This window comes from Mustela nivalis, assembly GCF_964662115.1.
Source record: "Mustela nivalis genome assembly, chromosome: 12".
NCBI classification, from domain to species: Eukaryota; Metazoa; Chordata; class Mammalia; order Carnivora; family Mustelidae; genus Mustela; species Mustela nivalis.
Genome location: NC_139031.1, coordinates 93669044 through 93688424, shown reverse-complemented (window position 1 = coordinate 93688424; position 19381 = coordinate 93669044). Strand labels below are relative to the sequence as shown.

The window sequence follows — 19381 nt, the reverse complement described above, 5'->3', positions numbered from 1 at the left end:
ATATAAAAGCCCTTTCTGGAGAAATAAAAGAACTAAAATCTAACCAAGTTGAAATCAAAAAAGCTATTAATGAGGTGCAATCAAAAATGGAGGCTCTAACTGCTAGGATAAATGAGGCAGAAGAAAGAATTAGTGATATAGAAGACCAAATGACAGAGAATAAAGAAGCTGAGCAAAAGAGGGACAAACAGCTACTGGACCACGAGGGGAGAATTCGAGAGATAAGTGACACCATAAGACGAAACAACATTAGAATAATTGAGATTCCAGAAGAAGAAGAAAGAGAGAGGGGAGCAGAAGGTATACTGGAGAGAATTATTGGGGAGAATATCCCCAATATGGCAAAGGGAATGAGCATCAAAATTCAGGAGGTTCAGAGAACGCCCCTCAAAATCAATAAGAATAGGCCCACACCCCATCACCTAATAGTAAAATTTACAAGTCTCAGTGACAAAGAGAAAATCCTGAAAGCAGCCCGGGAAAAGAAGTCTGTAACATACAATGGTAAAAATATTAGATTGGCAGCTGACTTATCCACAGAGACCTGGCAGGCCAGAAAGAGCTGGCATGATATTTTCAGAGCACTAAATGAGAAAAACATACAGCCAAGAATACTATATCCAGCTAGGCTATCATTGAAAATAGAAGGAGAGATTAAAAGCTTCCAGGACAAACAAAAACTGAAAGAATTTGCAAACACCAAACCAGCTCTACAGGAAATCTTGAAAGTGGTCTTCTAAGCAAAGAGAGAGCCTACAAGTGGTAGATCAGAAAGGAACAGAGACCATATACAGTAACAGTCACCTCACCGGCAATACAATGGCACTAAATTCATATCTCTCAATAGTTACCCTGAATGTGAATGGGCTAAATGCCCATTTTATCAGAATGGATAAAAAAACAAAACCCATCTATATGTTGCCTCCAAGAGACTCATTTTAAGCCCGAAGACACCTCCAGATTTAAAGTGAGGGGGTGGAAAAGAATTTACCAAGGTAATGGACATCAGAAGAAAGCAGGAGTGGCAATTCTTATATCAGATCAATTAGATTTTAAGCCAAAGACTATAATAAGAGATGAGGAAGGACACTATATCATACTCAAAGGGTCTGTCCAACAAGAAGATTTAACAATTTTAAATATCTATGCCCCCAACGTGGGAGCAGCCAACTATATAAACCAATTAATAACAAAATCAAAGAAACACATCAACAATAATACAATAATAGTAGGGGACTTTAACACTCCCCTCACTGAAATGGACAGGTCATCCAAGCAAAAGATCAGCAAGGAAATAAAGGCCTTAAACGACACACTGGACCAGATGGACATCACAGATATATTCAGAATATTTCATCCCAAAGCAACAGAATACACATTCTTCTCTAGTGCACATGGAACATTCTCCAGAATAGATCACATCCTCGGTCCTAAATCAGGACTCAACCGGTATCAAAAGATTGGGATCATTTCCTGCATATTTTCAGACCACAATGCTCTAAAGCTAGAACTCAACCACAAAAGGAAGTTTGGAAAGAACCCAAATACATGGAGACTAAACAGTATCCTTCTAAAGAATGAATAGGTCAACCGGGAAATTAAAGAAGAATTGAAAAAAAATCATGGAAACAAATGATAATGAAAATACAACGGTTCAAAATCTGTGGGACACAACAAAGGCAGTCCTGAGAGGAAAATATATAGCGGTACAAGCCTTTCTCAAGAAACAAGAAAGGTCTCAGGTACACAACCTAACCCTACACCTAAAGGAGCTGGAGAAAGAACAAGAAAGAAACCCTAAGCCCAGCAGGAGAAGAGAAATCATAAAGATCAGAGCAGAAATCAATGAAATAGAAACCAAAAAAACAATAGAACAAATCAACGAAACTAGGAGCTGGTTCTTTGAAAGAATTAATAAAATTGATAAAACCCTGGCCCGACTTATCAAAAAGAAAAGAGAAAGGACCCAAATAAATAAAATCATGAATGAAAGAGGAGAGATCACAACTAACACCAAAGAAATACAAACAGTTATCAGAACATACTATGAGCAACTCTACGGCAATAAATTTGACAATCTGGAAGAAATGGATGCATTCCTAGAAACATATAAACTACCACAACTGAACCAGGAAGAAATAGAAAGCCTGAAAAGACCCATAACCAATAAGGAGATTGAAACAGTCATTAAAAATCTCCAAACAAACAAAAGCCCAGGGCCAGACGGCTTCCCGGGGGAATTCTACCAAACATTTAAAGAAGAAATAATTCCTATTCTCCTGAAACTGTTCCAAAAAATAGAAATGCAAGGAAAAGTTCCAAACTCATTTTATGAGGCCAGCATCACCTTGATCCCAAAACCAGACAAGGATCCCACCAAAAAAGAGAGCTATAGATCAAGGATATTGATATTCACAGATGTGAAAATACTCAACAAAATACTATCCAATAGGGTCAACAGTACATTAAAAAGATTATTCACCACGACCAAGTGGGATTTATTCCAGGGCTGCAAGGTTGGTTCAACATCCGCAAATCAGTCAATGTGATACAACACATCAATAAAAGAAAGAACAAGAACCATATGATACTCTCAATAGATGCTGAAAAAGCATTTGACAAAGTACAGCATCCCTTCCTGATCAAAACTCTTCAAAGTGTAGGGATAGAGGGCACATACCTCAATATCATCAAAGCCATCTATGAAAAACCCACCGCAACTATCATTCTCAATGGAGAAAAACTGAAAGCTTTTCCGCTAAGGTCAGGAACACGGCAGGGATGTCCATTATCACCACTGCTATTCAACATAGTACTAGAGGTCCTAGCCTCAGCAATCAGACAACAAAAGGAAATTAAAGGCATCCAAATCGGCAAAGAAGAAGTCAAATTATCACTCTTCGCAGATGATATGATACTATATGTGGAAAACCCAAAAGACTCCACTCCAAAACTGCTAGAACTTATACAGGAATTCAGTAAAGTGTCAGGATATAAAATCAATGCACAGAAATCAGTTGCATTTCTCTACACCAACAGCAAGATAGAAGAAAGAGATATTAAGGAGTCAATCCCATTTACAATTGCATCCAAAACCATAAGATACCTAGGAATAAACCTAACCAAAGAGACACAGAATCTATACTCAGAAAACTATACAGTACTCATGAAAGAAATTGAGGAAGACACAAAGAAATGGAAAAATGTTCCATGCTCCTGGATTGGAAGAATAAATATTGTGAAAATGTCTATGCTACCTAAAGCAATCTACACATTTAATGCAATTCCTATCAAAGTACCATCCATCTTTTTCAAAGAAATGGAACAAATAATGCTAAAATTTATATGGAACCAGAAAAGACCTCAAATAGCCAAAGGGATATTGAAAAAGAAAGCCAACGTTGGTGGCATCACAATTCCGGACTTAGCTCTATTACAAAGCTGTCATCATCAAGACAGCATGGTACTGGCACAAAAACAGACACATAGATCAATGGAACAGAATAGAGATCCCAGAAATAGACCCTCAACTCTATGGTCAACTAATCTTCGACAAAGCAGGAAAGAATGTCCAATGGAAAAAAGACAGCCTCTTCAATAAATGGTGCTGGGAAAATTGGACAGCCACATGCAGAAAAATGAAATTGGACCATTTCCTTCCACCACACACAAAAATAGACTCAAAATGGATGAAGGACCTCAACGTGCGAAAGGAATCCATCAAAATCCTTGAGGAGAACACAGGCAGCAACCTCTTCGACCTCTGCCGCAGCAACATCTTCCTAGGAACAACGCCAAAGGCAAGGGAAGCAAGGGCAAAAATGAACTATTGGGATTTCATCAAGATCAAAAGCTTTTGCACAGCAAAGGAAACAGTTAACAAAATCAAAAGACAACTGACAGAATGGGAGAAGATATTTGCAAACGACATATCAGATAAAGGACTAGTGTCCAGAATCTATAAAGAACTTAGCAAACTCAACACCCAAAGAACAAATAATCCAATCAAGAAAGGGGCAGAGGACATGAACAGACATTGTTGCAAAGAAGACATCCAGATGGCCAACAGACACATGAAAAAGTGCTCCATATCACTCGGCATCAGGGAAATACAAATCAAAACCACAATGAGATATCACCTCACACCAGTCAGAATGGCTAAAATCAACAAGTCAGGAAATGACAGATGCTGGTGAGGATGCGGAGAAAGGGGAACCCTCCTACACTGTTGGTGGGAATGCAAGCTGGTGCAGCCACTCTGGAAAACAGCATGGAGGTTCCTCAAAATGTTGAAAATAGAACTGCCCTATGACCCAGCAATTGCACTATTGGGTATTTACCCTAAAGATACAAATGTAGTGATCCAAAGGGGCACATGCACCCGAATGTTTATAGCAGCAATGTCCACAATAGCCAAACTATGGAAAGAACCTAGATGTCCATCAACAGATGAATGGATCAAGAAGATGTGGTATATATACACAATGGAATACTATGCAGCCATCAAAAGAAATGAAATCTTGCCATTTGCGACAATATGGATGGAACTAGAGCATATCATGCTTAGCGAAATAAGTCAAGCAGAGAAAGACAACTATCATATGATCTCCCTGATATGAGGAAGTGGTGATGCAACATGGAGGCTTAAGTGGGTAGGAGAAGAATCAATGAAACAAGATGGGATTGGGAGGGAGACAAACCATAAGTGACTCTTAATCTCACAAAACAAACTGAGGGTTGCTGGGGGGAGGGGGTTTGGGAGAAGGGGGTGGGATTATGGACATTGGGGAGGGTATGTGCTTTGGTGAGTGCTGTGAAGTGTGTAAACCTGGTGATTCACAGACCTGTACCCCTGGGGATAAAAATATATGTTTATAAAAAATAAAAAATTAAAAAAAAAGATGTAATATTTACTGGTCCTTTTACCGTTTATATAATCATCCTTTTTTAAAAAGAATTTATTTGAGAGAGAGAGCATGAGCGAGAGAGAGCAAGAGCAGGGTTGGGGGGACGCACATTAGGGAGGGGGCAGAGCAAGAGGGAGAAGCAGGCTCTCTGCTTTGCAGGGAGCCAGATGCTGGGCTGGATTTCAGGAACCTGAGATCATGACCCAAGCCAGAGGCAGACACTTCACCAACTGTGTCACTCAGGTGCCCCCTCATCCTGTAAGAATGCAGTTGCCATAAAGACACTTTCAATCAAATGAAAATTGAAAATTTATCACCAGTAGAAATTCACTAAAAGAAATACCTAAAAGAGTATTCTGCAGGCAGAAGAAAAATTATTTGCAGTGAAGTGAAGGAAGAAATAACCAATAATATGGTAAATATGGAGCTATAGCGAAATGAATAGTATATATTAGAAAAATGGTTGTAAGGATTTACAAATTTAAAATATGCAAAACTAAAACAACCAAAACAATAGGTGTAAGTAAGGAGGGGTTCTGTGGAGTTAAACTGTCCTGGGCCTTTTGCATTGTCTACAAAATGATAAAAGCATCAATAAAACTAGATCTTGATGAGGCGCCAAGTGTACTGTGATCTCTAAGGTTCTGTGTCTGTACATAGAATTCTAAGTTGGCAGTTATTTCCTTCAGCACTTTGAAGATCTTTAACTCTATTCGGAATTCCATGGTTTTTTTTTTTTTTTTTTTTTTTGATACCATGTTGTTATCATTGTTTTCTGCGTTGTTGTTGTTGCCCTCCTTCATTGTCTTTAGAAGGTCATCAGTCATTATCTTTCAACTGTTGCTTCTGTTCCACCCTTCCCCCTTCATCCTTTTGTAGCTTTAAATATTCACTATATTCTTTACTTTCTTCTGCTTGCTTTTGCATTTTCTATCTGTGCTGCTTTTCTTTTGTTCGGTCTTCCAATTCATTATTCTCTCTTAAACTGTGTCTAATATGCTGTGAAACCCATTCGTCCATAACTTTGCATTTTGCAGTTCCAAAATTCTTAACTTTTTTTTTTTCCGTTTTGCTTGGTCTGAATTGGGTTTCTAATCCTCTGCTGAAATTTGTAATTTTGTCCTGTGCCTGCTGAGTGCAGTGGACTGGCTTTATATTCTGGATCTGATTACTGGCTCATTAGACAACCTGTGGATCTGCAGGTGCTGTTCCAGATTTCAGCTCCTCTGTGTTGATGTTGTCTCTCAGTTCCGTGTGCCTCTGTAGTTTTGACCATATGCTTTGTGTTTGGTAATGTTTGTCGTCATAGTTCAGGGCCAAAGATGGTATCACTGACTCTTAGAAAGGAGTCAGACACTGCAATGACCTGGGATCACTTTAACTCGGTTTCAGCAACTTTGATTTTTGGGAGTAATCCAATGATTCAGAGATGGGCTGTCATTAAGATGGCACCTAGTTCACCCTCAGAACACCTGTGCACCTTGCATGCAGCCCTGGGGTCACCCACTGAAGTGTGGGGAGGTTACAAAGGTCCCACGCTTGGTACACCCACACTCCGCATATTGCTCTACGCACTCACCCCACATGATGCAAAAAGTGCTGTTCAGTGTCTCTGTTCACTGTCCCAAATAGGAGTCATACTGGGGTAGGAATGCTCAGAATGCCAGGCTATACTGCATATTTGAGTTTTCCAGCTCTTGGTTTGGTAGTTTTTCCTAGGTTTTTAGCTCTTTAAGTGCTTCAGGAGGGATTATATATTCTGTCCAGTTTATTTTGTTGACTTTGGCAGGAAGATTTTTCCAAATTAACATAATGTGCCAGTTCAGGAATGTGAGTAAAGTTCTTAGTTTTAAAAAGATTTTTGTTTTTTATTAATTTTCAAAGAAGCCTTTCTTGATTCTACAGCAAAGAAAACTCTAGTGAGGGGTCCATAAAAAGAATCAGAATTCAAGATACGTACTTACCCTGAGTCCATAGTTCTAGTTATTTTGTTTAAGGAGCATTATATTCACTTTGAGAAATGACGGAGTAAAAACATACCATCATCACGTGCTGTGGGGCATGATTATAGTGTAGATAGTACTTAGTATAAAGCAGTATCTGTCCTCCATTTAAATGACACAAGTGAAAGTCAGAATATATATTTGAATAAGCCTCAGGATTTTATTTAAATAACTTAAAATAATTGTAGATTTTTGAGTATTTTTAATGACACACTTTATTCTTGTTTAATCTAGTTTAAAAGGCTGAAATATTTTAGACGTATTCTCTTAAATGTGACTCTGTCTGGAAGTGCAAAACCCAGTTTAATAAATAGTTTATTTTACAAATCAGTTCAACACACATACCCATGCAACAACACATACAGATTGGGCCTAACCATATAAATTCAGCTCCACATAATATTAAGGTATTATAAAACATTTTTCTAGCAGATATTATATATAAATGGGATAAAAGCTATGAGATTATGTAAGTTGTATGTTTTTAAACATAGGAACAAAATGAGTCCCAAATTAGACATCCACTTTTACTGAATTAGAATCTCCAAAATGTGTTAGTTTTCAATATTCTCATATTTCCAGTGTATTAAGTAATAAACCCCGTTATGAGGACCTTGTGCTTTATCAATATTATCTATTCTAGCCTGTGTGTTTTACAAATAGGAACTCATGTAATTATCTCCAGGGATGCTCTGCTGTCCCACTTGACTAAAGAGCAGTCAGAAGTACAGAGGTAGGTGTCTTGTACCTGATCAACGTTCAGCGAGTGGTAGGATGGTGTTTGGAACCACACCTCCAATGGCCAAAGGCTTTGCTGCTAAATTACATAAAGCAAAGAGTTTGCAAAAATTTTTGAGGATATTTAAATATTACAAGGATGCTTTGGCCTTGGATTTTAGCCATTGCAATTCTGTAAGTGTGGACTAAGGGCTGTGCCGGGGGTGGAAGCCAGGTGCCCACATCCTCTCACCGGGCACCAGAGCCATCGCTCCACCCAGCACGTGCTAGTCCTTGTTCCCTAAAAGCATCGTGGGCATTCCCTTTGGATCAATTTCCTCCCCTCTTTCTCCCTGACTGGAATTCCCCTTGGTATCTTCAGCGCTGAGTGTGATAGTCTCCATATGTCAGATAAGCAGAAAAGATAGTGGTTAGAGATTCCTCTGTTGTTACACTTGGTAGAGAAAATTGATGTTGTTGTACCCCGAACATGAACACTTGCTGGCAGACTCACTTTCACTAAAGAACCTATAAAAATATATCATTGTTCTCAGTCTATAGAAAACTGTAATTCATAAATGTAATAAGTACAACATTTTAGTATATTTTTTTCCCTACAACAGTTTGTTAGAAATGAAAACAATTCTAATTATCTGGCACCTTGTAAAGCATCACATATATTTGCAAATGATGCCATTTAAAATCTTTTCTTTTTTCACTTTCAAATACTGGGTCCATGTAATAGGAATTTAAAATTCTTTAAAAAGATCAATTCAAATTATAAGTAGTAAATAACACAATTGAATACATATGTATATATACACATGCTCGTATTTATAGCTATGCAGAAATAGTTACAGGATTTATGTAGCTGCATTTACACAGACAAATGACAAAATCAGCTGAAAAGGGTCTTGGTCTACCCAGTGCACCTGTTACTGCTTATAGCCAGCTTTCTTTGATATCTGGTTTAAAAGGAATGTCTAGCCAATGATACTTCTTGTGTCTTTTGTTTTCATCATATCCCACTTCTATTTATATTTTAGGTTTCAGTAAATTTAGAAGGTAACTATCCATTTGTATTCATGCATGTATAGAAAGAGAACCTCCAGCTTTTTTGAGGAATAAATTGAGTGAAAATTATCTCACCCATAAACTACTTTTGTCTTATTATTTTCTTTGTTTCCTTAAGAAAGGGCTTCATTATATAACCTTGAGTTTTTAAGAAATACCTGTCATGATTTGAAAAGTTTCACAGTAAATGTCTTTTAAAATTTGCATTACTCTTAAATTTCAACTTTCCCATTTTGAGTTCCATGTGCAAATTAATCACTCTCTGTATGTTCCCCCCAATTATTATATAAAATTATTTGTCCTTTCAAAGTGTAGATAAACTGTTTATTGTACTAAAAAAGCCCATCGTGTTTCTTTTAAAGACATTTAGTTTTTGGTAAAGGGCACATTTTGATTCTCATTTCAGTGTTGCTAGTTGTAAGATCTTTATATATATTTTTTACAGTATCAATGCCACAATTAATCTACAACATACAAAAAGACAGATGGGACATATTTTTGTATCAAACCCCTTTATTGCAACAACATCTATTTTTAAATGGGACTATTTTCTTCTAGAGAAACAGCAAGGGAGGGCAGGGGCAGGTGGATCCACCTGGCCAGCAGCCCACAACTGGCAGCTGGGGACACCTTCTCCAACCACTCCCATCATCTCTGAGTTGTTTTGGGAAATAGCACGTACTTTGAAGTCGCAGATTTAACATTACATAACGTGAGCAGAGCACTCTATAATTAATTTATAGTAACTACATTAAACCGGAGTTGGCGAGGCTGAGGTGGAAAATGTGTGTAGAATGCGATGGAGAGAGCAGAACTAACCCAAGAAGGCACTTAATTTTTTTTTTTTAAGTCATTGGTTCTACACAGTATGAGCTTCATCATTCAGTCACCAGCTAACGTATGCCAGGAGGTAGTGCAAATTTGTTTTCAGTTATAAATGGTGTTGCTGATGCCAGTTAATGGCTTTAGTGCCCAAGTTCAAAGTGGCCTGCAATGTCTTCCCTATTTCTGCTGATTTTTGCACCTCTGTAGTGTACTTGACTAAGGGTACACTTGGGAACCATGCATTTCCTAGTCACCGAGGCTGAAGCCAAACTTGACACAGCATATACCCCGTAAATATCCGTAGATGGAGAGAAATGATGGAATAAGGTCAGCAGCTACTCTGATGGGAGAATATTTGATGCAGGTGGTGCGATCCGTTCCAGCCCTGACCATACCCCACACAGGAAAATGGAGCCAGATGGAGATGCCTCACTTCTCTCCCTGACATGGAACAAGTTACCTACCATGTGTTAATTTCCTCATCAATACTTCAGAGTTGACAAAAGGGAGAACTAAAATGAAAGAATTTGAAATGCCTGTTGGAGTGCTTGTCATAGAATTGGCACACAGTAAATGGCAGATAGTTTCACTCAGCTTCAGGAAGACTGGGTCCTAACATTTAGACATATTTTGTAAGTCTCAGTGGAAGGACCATATCTAAAAAATAGACATATAAAACACCACTGAAGCTTGAATACTATTTGAACAAGCAATCTAGGTATTGTTCAGTTAGGGATCAAAATATGTGACAAACACTTAGACAAAGGAGGTCAGTATTTTGTGAGGAGCTACCTTTTGCTTTGACAAATATCAAAATCACCATAGTTGAATTAGGGGGTCAGGAGGCTGAACCCCTAAATGCCATTCATACAAGTACCATTCCCAGTATTTGGGAGGAGTAGAACCCAAGAGCATTTTGAAAATCTGGTCTTCTATCTAGAGGCCCCTGCTCTAAAAGTGAATGGTAAGACTTCAAAGCCCAAGCTCTCTCATAAAGCAGAGTTTTGTTCTTAATCCCATCAATCACTACACTGAAATTTAAGCCTATTTCTGAACTTCTCCAAGCCCACATTGACTTTTTTGCAAACAAAGGGAGACTATGAACCACTGGGGATACTGAGGCTAAATGAAATAAAAAAGCACCTATAGAACACCTGGGTGACTCAGTGGTTAAACCTCTGACTCTTCATTTTGGCTCAGGTCATAATTTCAGGGTCCTAAGACCGAGCCCCACATTGGGCAACTTGCTCAGGAAGGAGTCTCCTTCTCCCTCTCCCTTTACGTCTCCCCCGACTCATGGTCTCACTTGTATGCTCTGTGCCTTTCAAATGAATAAATAAAAAATCTTTAAAAAGTTAATCATTAAATATTACTAAATTTTAAATAAGAGTGAGAAATGTTTGTATTTCCTGAAAATTGAATTTGAAACTAAGGAGGCAACATTTACAATTGCTTTAACTCCCCAGCATGTGTCAGTGATGTACTAAAGTGACTCTAGGTATATCCTTTGATTATAGTTAATCCTGTACCTGAATAACGTTTAAGTCATAGGTTTTGTGTACTTCTTTGAACTCACTGGAGAGAGTTAAATGGTACATATCACTTGGACTGTCAAATGCCCATGTGCCAGAGCGCATTTTCACTTAAATCTTCCTAATGTTATTGACACTTTGGGTGAGCATGCCTGGCAAGGATATCCCTGTGACGTAGCATTCAACAGGATTTATTCCCTTAAGAATTAATCATTTGGTGCCCTAAGTAACAAGATACCTAGCAATAAAACCTAACCAAACAGGCGAAAGATCTATACTCTGAACATTGTGAAATACTGACAAAGAGAAATTGTGGGTGACACAAAGAATGAGAAGATATTCCATGAGCATGAAGTGGAAGAACATATATTGTTACAATGCCGATGTCACCCAAAGCAATCTACACATTTAATGGGACTCCTATCAAAACACCAACAGCATTTTTTACAGAATAAAGAATCCTAAAAGTTGTACAAAACCACCAAAGACCCCAAATAGCCAAAGCAATCTTGAAAAAGGAAAGCAAAGTTGGAGGCCTCACAATTCCAGACTTCAAGTTCTATCACAAAGCCGTAGTGATCAAAACACTGTGGCACTGTAGTGAGCACTGGGTGTTAAATGCAACTGCTGAGTCACTAAGTTCTACCTCTGAAACTAATGCAAACAAACATTTTTTAAAAAAGCAATATGGGGGGCGCCTGGGTGGCTCAGTGGGTTAAGCCACTGCCTTCGGCTCAGGTCATGATCTCCGGGTCCTGGGATCGAGTCCCGCATCGGGCTCTCTGCTAGGCAGGGAGCCTGCTTCCCTCTCTCTCTCTCTCTGCCTGCCTCTCCATCTACTTGTGATTTCTCTCTGTCAAATAAATAAATAAAATCTTAAAAAAAAAAAAAAAAAGCAATATGGTACGCATACAAATATGGACATATAGATCAAGACACCAGAAATAAACCCACAATTAAATGGCCAGTTATTCTTTGACAAAGCAGGAAACAATATCCAATAGAAAAAAGATGGTCTCTTCAACAAATGCTGTTGGGAAAACTGGACAGCTACATGCAAAAGAATGAAACTGGACCACCTTCTTATGCCATTCCCATTGAAGACCTAAATGAGAGACCTGAACGTAAAAATCTTAGAAGAGAACACAGTGACTTCTTTGACATCAGCCACAGCAACTTTTTCTAGACATGTCTTTTGAAGCAAAGGAAACAAATCAAAAATAAACTTTGAACACTGAAAAAATAAAATTAATTTAAAAAAAACCTACTAGGACTACATCAAAATAGCAACGTTATGTACAAGAGCGGAATTATGGAAGCTACCCAAGTGCCCATCAACTGATGGATGGGTGAGGAGGATGTAATATATATAAACAATGAAATGTTTGTCAGAAAAAGAAATGAAATCCTGCCATTTATAATAACACGGATAACCTAGGGAGAATAATGCAGAGTGAAATAAGTCAGTCAGAGAAAGACTGATGCCATATGATCTCACTCATGTGGAATTTAAGAAATAAAACAAATGAGCAAAGGGGGAGAAGAGAAAGAGAGAGGGAAGCCAAGAAACAGACTCTTAACTCTAGAGAACACCCTGATGATCACCGGAGAGGAAGGAGATGGGGAAGCAGGTGGTGGGGAAGCAGGAGCGCACCTGTCATCATGAGCACCTGGAACTCTTGAATCACTCATTGTACTCCTGAAACAGATACAATACTGTATGCCAAGTAACTGGAATTAAAATAGAGATGTAAAAGCAATAAAACATAAAAATAAAAATTAGGTGTTTGGACTTTATTTCTACATTTTCATGTTAAAGTTAAAACACATGCAAAAACAAATAAAAAATCCCCCAAACCCAGGTCCTCTGCAAAACTCAGAGTGAACTTTGACACACGATGAAATGTAGGCAACCACCACCTCCTAACACTTTCCCAACAGCCTGTGGAAGTGGGTGTTTCTGCAGACATGACTGAGTTCATTGATTGATTACTTTATCAGAGACCTATTGAGTAATTACGTACAAAGATGACAGCACGCATGCATACTGCAGTGTGAAAGTCTAAGACAAGAAATTTACATTCTGAAAGTCAGAAGTAAGTAAGTAAATACTGTAAAGACCAAAGCTGTAAACTTGATTTGTTTTATCATTACTAAGAACCAGTGTCTCCTCAATATAAGAAATTATTTTCAGCCTCAGAAATTTTAATTAGGCTTGCATCAGAAATGGCCAGCGCCTGAGGGCCATTCTCTATAAACTCTGCAATGGTGGGGATTTGCTATGTCTCAGTTTGCTATACCCTGGACACTGAGGTTTGCACGTCAGCTAAGAAAGCAGGAGACAACAGGTTGGACAAACAGTCATGGAAGCTTTGAGTTGCTCTTCAAGACAGTCATTGGCCTTAAACATGGACAGCAAAGAACTCTGTGTTAATATATCGAACACAATTCAGCAAGCCTTTAGCATAAAAGTATTGGATGAGAGTCTAGGGACCGAATGTTCTGTAGCCTGAAAGAAAGAGATTTTAGCATGAATAATAGAGCAAACAGACAAAAGGAACTATTTTGCAAAGTATGTTATGATCTCTAAATCATGCTAGCATAAAATACCAGACAGACAGTATGGTAGGTGCCCAGAGCAACTGTCCACATTAGGACGAAAGAAGCTTTCTCAGAAGCAACAGCACGTTAGTTGGATATTGAAAAATGGTGACCGTCTACAAGTGCTGAAAAGCCAGGGAGTTGGGAAACAGAGGCCATGTTCAGAGTGGTTGGCGGCACCCAAAGCCTGAGGCTCTCACAGCCAGCAGAGACTCAGGCAGGGTCTGTGGGACCTAGCTGTGACCTAGCTGTGAAGATGCCAGCCCATACCCTGAGGAGTTTGCCCTGTATTTGTTCAGTCAAAGACATCATCTGTGTTCAGGGAACGAAACTGGTAGACTGGGGAGGCTGGCAAGAATGGCAAGGATGAGCCAGCTCTACAGGGAACAGGGAGAAGTAGCCTCTAGCACACAGAACATATGAGCTAGAAACCTTTGTGTATTCCTGAAGAAGTGATTGCTCTCTCTGCATCTGAATACTCAGGAAAAGTGAGGGCACCAGCCATTTACAGGGGCTGCTAGTGGGAACAGAGGGCTGTGCAGGTAAGTCTAGTAATGACAGTGTGTGCCAATTATACTGGCTAACGGAGCAGATGCTGGAACCACAGGTGCCTGACCTGCCTTGTTGTGTGGATAAGGTGGCACCTAATCACCTCCCCTTAATTGTTTTTTAAGTAAACTCTACTCCCAACGTGGGGTTGAACTCATGACCCCGAGATCAAGAGTCACACGCTCTACCGACTGAGCCAGCCAGGCGCCCCTCACCTTTCCTTTTTACATGGCATTGCAGAAAAGCATCTGATTTTTTAAAAGTTATTAAGAGCAGACTCGATCTCTTGCCTATTAAAGCAAATATAGCAAACTGCTGATATTTGTTAAATTTGGCTTGTGTCTATAATTCTGTTTTCTGGATGTTTATATTTAAAAATAATGGATATAATTTTCAGTGTTCGGTTAAGTTAGTGTATACTGGGAGCATTTCAAATAATGGATACATTAAACACCTTTCACTGCTTAAAAGCAAAGCAAAAAAAAAAAAAAAAAAAAAAAAAAAAAAAGAAAAAGAAAGAAAACACCTGAATTCTTTGAAACTGGATTTTTAAACATTGTATACATACGACATTTGTGTTGGGGGAACAGAGAGGAGAGTTTCTTAAACATATTCATGTTGCTACAGATTTTTAAAATGGGTAAGAATCTATCTCTTAAACCTGTTTCATTGTGCAAAGAAAAAGAAGAAATTGAAAGTGTCAAAAAGCCCAAAGAAAAATGCTGAATGTCAGCTTCAAGGCATGTAATCTCCTTGTGTCAAGGACGCTCTCACTTCTGCACCAGCCCTGGTGCTGGGTGGGGACGCGTCTCACATGTGCTGCAAGAAGGAATAAAATGCAGGGCTTTGAAATTACCCCAGACTTCCGTGAAATGTACAAAGGCTGACAGACCCATGCAACGACACAGGAAAGATCCTGTGACTGAAAGAGAACATCTCGCTTGGATGTCTGGAACCCCAGGTTCGATCGTTTCCAGAGTACATGTCGCTTCGCATGGGCAGATATGCAGGTTGAATAACTTGAAGTACATGTGTGCGTTACGTCTGAAAGCGCTATTTCCCTTTTCAACCCGAAGAAGTCACTTAACAACAATTAAAGGGACCCAAGGAGCAGACCTATGGGAATACTAAGAATTATGGCTCTCCAACACGTCTGCATGTGAACTTTGAGGTTCCTTTTCAGGACCGTGTCCAAACCAGAATATTTTGGAATCGGATAACTTGGATGTGTATTTTCCTCTTTTTATAATGCAGTTATTAAGGTTGAATGAATAGAACAATGTCACTGTTAAAAACTTTTGCAAAAGATTCTATGGGAAAAAAGAAAATAAAATTTCAATGTGCTACCACCTTCTAGATGGGGTACCCCACACTCATGGCAAGAACTAACCTAAGAAAAATAAGTCTCTCTTAGACAAAAATGCAAATAGCATCATTCTACATTAAGGATACGCAGTGTCATTAACCCAGATTGGGCCACATGTGTGGTTTACGTAGTGTTCTTACGTGGAAAGAGGAATGAGGGGTTCGTCCCAGAGAGGGACAGGGACTTACTTCAGTGTAAGAACAGCTGCTGTGTTCTAGATCTCCACACTGCACCTGGGACAAGGGCGGGTCACACTTTTAGAGCATGAGCAAGTCTGTTTCCCAAGGTGCTTTCCTGTTCACTCTATACGACAAAGTCCCAGGTTTCCCGAAATTCTCACAGGTCCCCCCGTACTTACTGCAGAGCTCACCACCCATGCAGGTGGGGACTTACATCATCACGGGAGGCAGGGAGACCCTGGGCCTCTGACTGAGTCTAACTGTAGCATGTCTCCTGGGGAGAGAAGAGGCTACTTTGTGTACTGTTAGCAATAGTCAATGACCCACCTCCCAGTGGGGATTAGAGCCCACTGGTGGCTAAATCGTAATTTATATAACCTCGTCTCCAAAGAAAATCTACCTTTGGATAATAGAGTGATGATGGCCAATGTCTAGTAGCCTTTAGTTTAGTACGGAAGTTTAAGTTTTGGAAAGCAACTAGCTAGTAATTCCCCTGAGTGTTTTCTTGAAAATCTATGTGTGTGGAGCCCATTTGGCCCACGGCGGTTTGTGATAAACAAGATTCAAATTAAGCGTAAGCATATGTAAAGTTCTTGAGGCTTCGGTTAGTGCTGGCTGTACATTTATTAAGGTACATAGTGGTTCATGTTTTCAATAATGACAAATATATCCATTTTTCTTCATTAGTCAACCTTTAATGATTGAAGGGGTTTCTTAGATACTGCGTGATATTTTGGTATTCTCTGCTCTTTTCAGGGAAGTTTTCCAACTTTCCTTTGAAAGTTGAAAAGGAAAGTTGAAAGTTTCCTTGAATTGACCTCCTGCCACAATGCACTATAATTTCCTACTCGTGTTAAGTCTAGGGCCCAAAGCCCATGAAGACAAGAAACCATGCTTTATTCTCTTTTTTGTCATCAGATGATTTGTACCTAATCGCTGCTTAATTCAAAAATTTGGAATAAATAAAAATATGGAAGAAAAAAAACCCTTTAAAGGTTCAGATAATGACAATCATTATTTCTCACTGTATGCCTATTAAGACTGGTCACCTTCCCCAGCAGTGTGCCGGGGGTCAGTGTGATTGCTAAAGGCAGAGATATTCTGATATATGCATTGCTCGAGGATCGGGATCTGCAGTGGCTTCTCCTGCTCCCCTGTCCAAATGAGGAGAGGCAAAATCCGTTTGGGATTACAGGTAACCACACAAAAGTAGCTGAACACATGTGGGGTGCTGTGTTCACAAACTGGCTGGGACGCGCCTCTCTCTGCTCAGGAAGGACGCCTAATACAGGGCCATCTTTCACAGTCTACACTGCCCCTTACAGAGGGGAGTTGATCGTTCTGGTAAGAAACACGCATCCACTGAGAGGACAGGTGGGAATCCCTGCACTGCGTCTGGATTCCAGGTGGAGACTGCCTGGGGCTTGGGTTTTCCTCTATTCTGCTCCAGACTCAAGAAACCCCCCTATTTCACTGTGTGCTTCAGCCTGGTAGGACGGTAAGGCAAACTGTCCATCCTGCGCCATTGCTTGGCTTACGAGATGATTGAAGGCATGCCCGCAAGAGAAAGTAATGTGCGTGAGAATGAGCCCTATGCTTGTGTTCATCTCTGGTCCCCAACACGGGAGCCTTGACTACACAGAAAAAGTGCGTGTCGGTTAACTTTGTACCTTCCTCTCCCAAATGACTGAGAACGGAGGTGAGCAAAGCAGGGAGTCATCACGAGTAGGAAGCATGTTTGTGCAAAGGAGACCGGATCTTGTAAGGACAGACACGGGGTCTGTTTCTGTAACGAGACAGAACGGGACGGGGGGCAGGATTTCATTTTCCATAAGGACCATAAGGTCCATCGATGGGCACACTGTTCCAAGGTGTGAAGCAGAAGCCAGCCACCACTTAAAAGCTCACATGAGAGAATCGGGAACTGAAGACGATATGCAGGTACACAGTGAGCACGGTTGACAACACGGCATTTTTAATCTGTATCTATAGAAAACATTTATATAAGCTCTCTAATAGAGGGATTATAGAAATACATTTAATATAGAATAGTGTACTTCGGTGTACTTACTGTGAAAATAGCACATTTATTTAGAGAGAGGGTTTATTCCCAAAGTTCTTGTGGACGTTTGGAAACACACCCATTTCCTTCTTTTGCAGTAACTGTTAGCAAGAAACGCAAAAGTACCAACCATGTTCCATCGTCCTCATCAAAAAGTCTTCTCCTGTTGAATGCTATTCCCCAGAGTCATCATCTAGAATGTTCCCATCAGTAAAATGTTCTAGAAAAACTTTTTTTTTGTTTATGTTTTTGTTTGCGGTCCCGGGTCTACATCTGCCGGCACTCGTGCCTCGTGCACATGGCCTGTCTCTCGATCCTCCATGTGCCCTCCTCGTAAGTGCAGTGACAGATGGTGCACTCGTCCGTCTTGACTTCTCTCCCAGCTGGGATGACCGCCGTCTCCGCAAAGCAGTTTGGGCCTGCAACGCAGAAGAACATTTATATTAGCAGTGTGCATGAATACGTAATGCATTTCATTAGGTAGCCAGCTTTACAGGATGTGTTTTATTCCCTCTCCTATGAATGACGGTGGCAAAGTGACAACTTAAATGATACGAAGCACTCCCACGTTTGTCCTGAAATGAAACTGATGTTATTTCCATTTTTTATGAGAGGCCATACTGTGATTTTCACTAACTGTTCCATTCGGGGGCCTTCTACAGAAGTCCAATCTGCAATCATTTAATTTAATTAATTCTAAGGAATCACAGTAAAAAGCTAATTAACTGTGACTTTCAAAAACAACCAGCCTTATTCTTCATGGCACCTTTACAGGAGGAAGTTTAAATAAGCAAACTTCCTGGAGTTATAGTAAGCCCCGTGTAACTGCTGCATCTCTCAGAGCCGGTGTTTGGACATAGGTCCCCAGGGGGCTCTTCAAACACTGGCTGCTGGTCCTAACCCCGCAGTTCTGATTCATTCGGTGTGGGATGGGGCTGGAGAACAAGCTTTGGTGACATGTTCCCACGTGCTACGTGCTGCTGCCACTGCTGGTCTGGGATCCCCTTCGGAAAGCACCATTTAGCACTGGACCAGGCCTGTACATTCCACAGGCTTCCAGATCTGCTCTACCTCCGAGCTCCCTGTAAAATGGACACATGAGTACTTACTGGGGCCTAAATAAGGCACCCCACCCCCAGCTTTGAACTTCAACACTGAGTCAGTCTCATTCTCCCTTCTCTGCATCTGTAGTCTTTGATAACATGCTCACTACCAAAATATGTTTAATTGTGATGTTCACAGCCATAAAAGAGATGAGAAACATTCGCCTGCAAGTTTTTTTTTTTTTTTAAACAAACTAATCCAAACAAGCTCCAGGATAAAAACTGGCTCTTATAATTCTGCTTTTCACATTAGCCAAGGGGTCGATGTCATCCTCTGGAACCTGTACCCCAGTATACACAGCTCCTTCTCCCTGCCAGGGCTCTGGCTTCTTCTTGCCCCTGGCCCTTCCTACTCAGACACAGCCCTAGGATTCAGCCCTTGACTTATTTTTTCTCCACTGGAGACCTCGAAGCATTCACAATCATCCATCTGAGGATGAATCCAAATTGCGGCTCCGCTCTT

At 40.0% G+C, this 19381-nt stretch overlaps 1 protein-coding gene across 4 annotated transcripts in view; it reads right to left on the bottom strand.

Moving 5' to 3' along the window:
- Positions 1–17711: 17711 nt before the first annotated feature.
- The window catches only part of VWC2 (von Willebrand factor C domain containing 2), a 97661-nt gene continuing 95991 nt past the window's right edge, over positions 17712–19381 (bottom strand). For 3 of the 4 annotated variants that reach the window (XM_082692837.1, XM_082692839.1, XM_082692838.1), the window contains exon 4: positions 17712–18234. In XM_082692837.1, coding sequence (XP_082548963.1) covers positions 18083–18234 — 152 coding nt within the window. In that variant the 3' untranslated portion in view covers positions 17712–18082. The remainder of the gene's footprint in view (positions 18235–19381) is intronic. The other variant, XR_014301091.1, reaches the window with a different exon arrangement.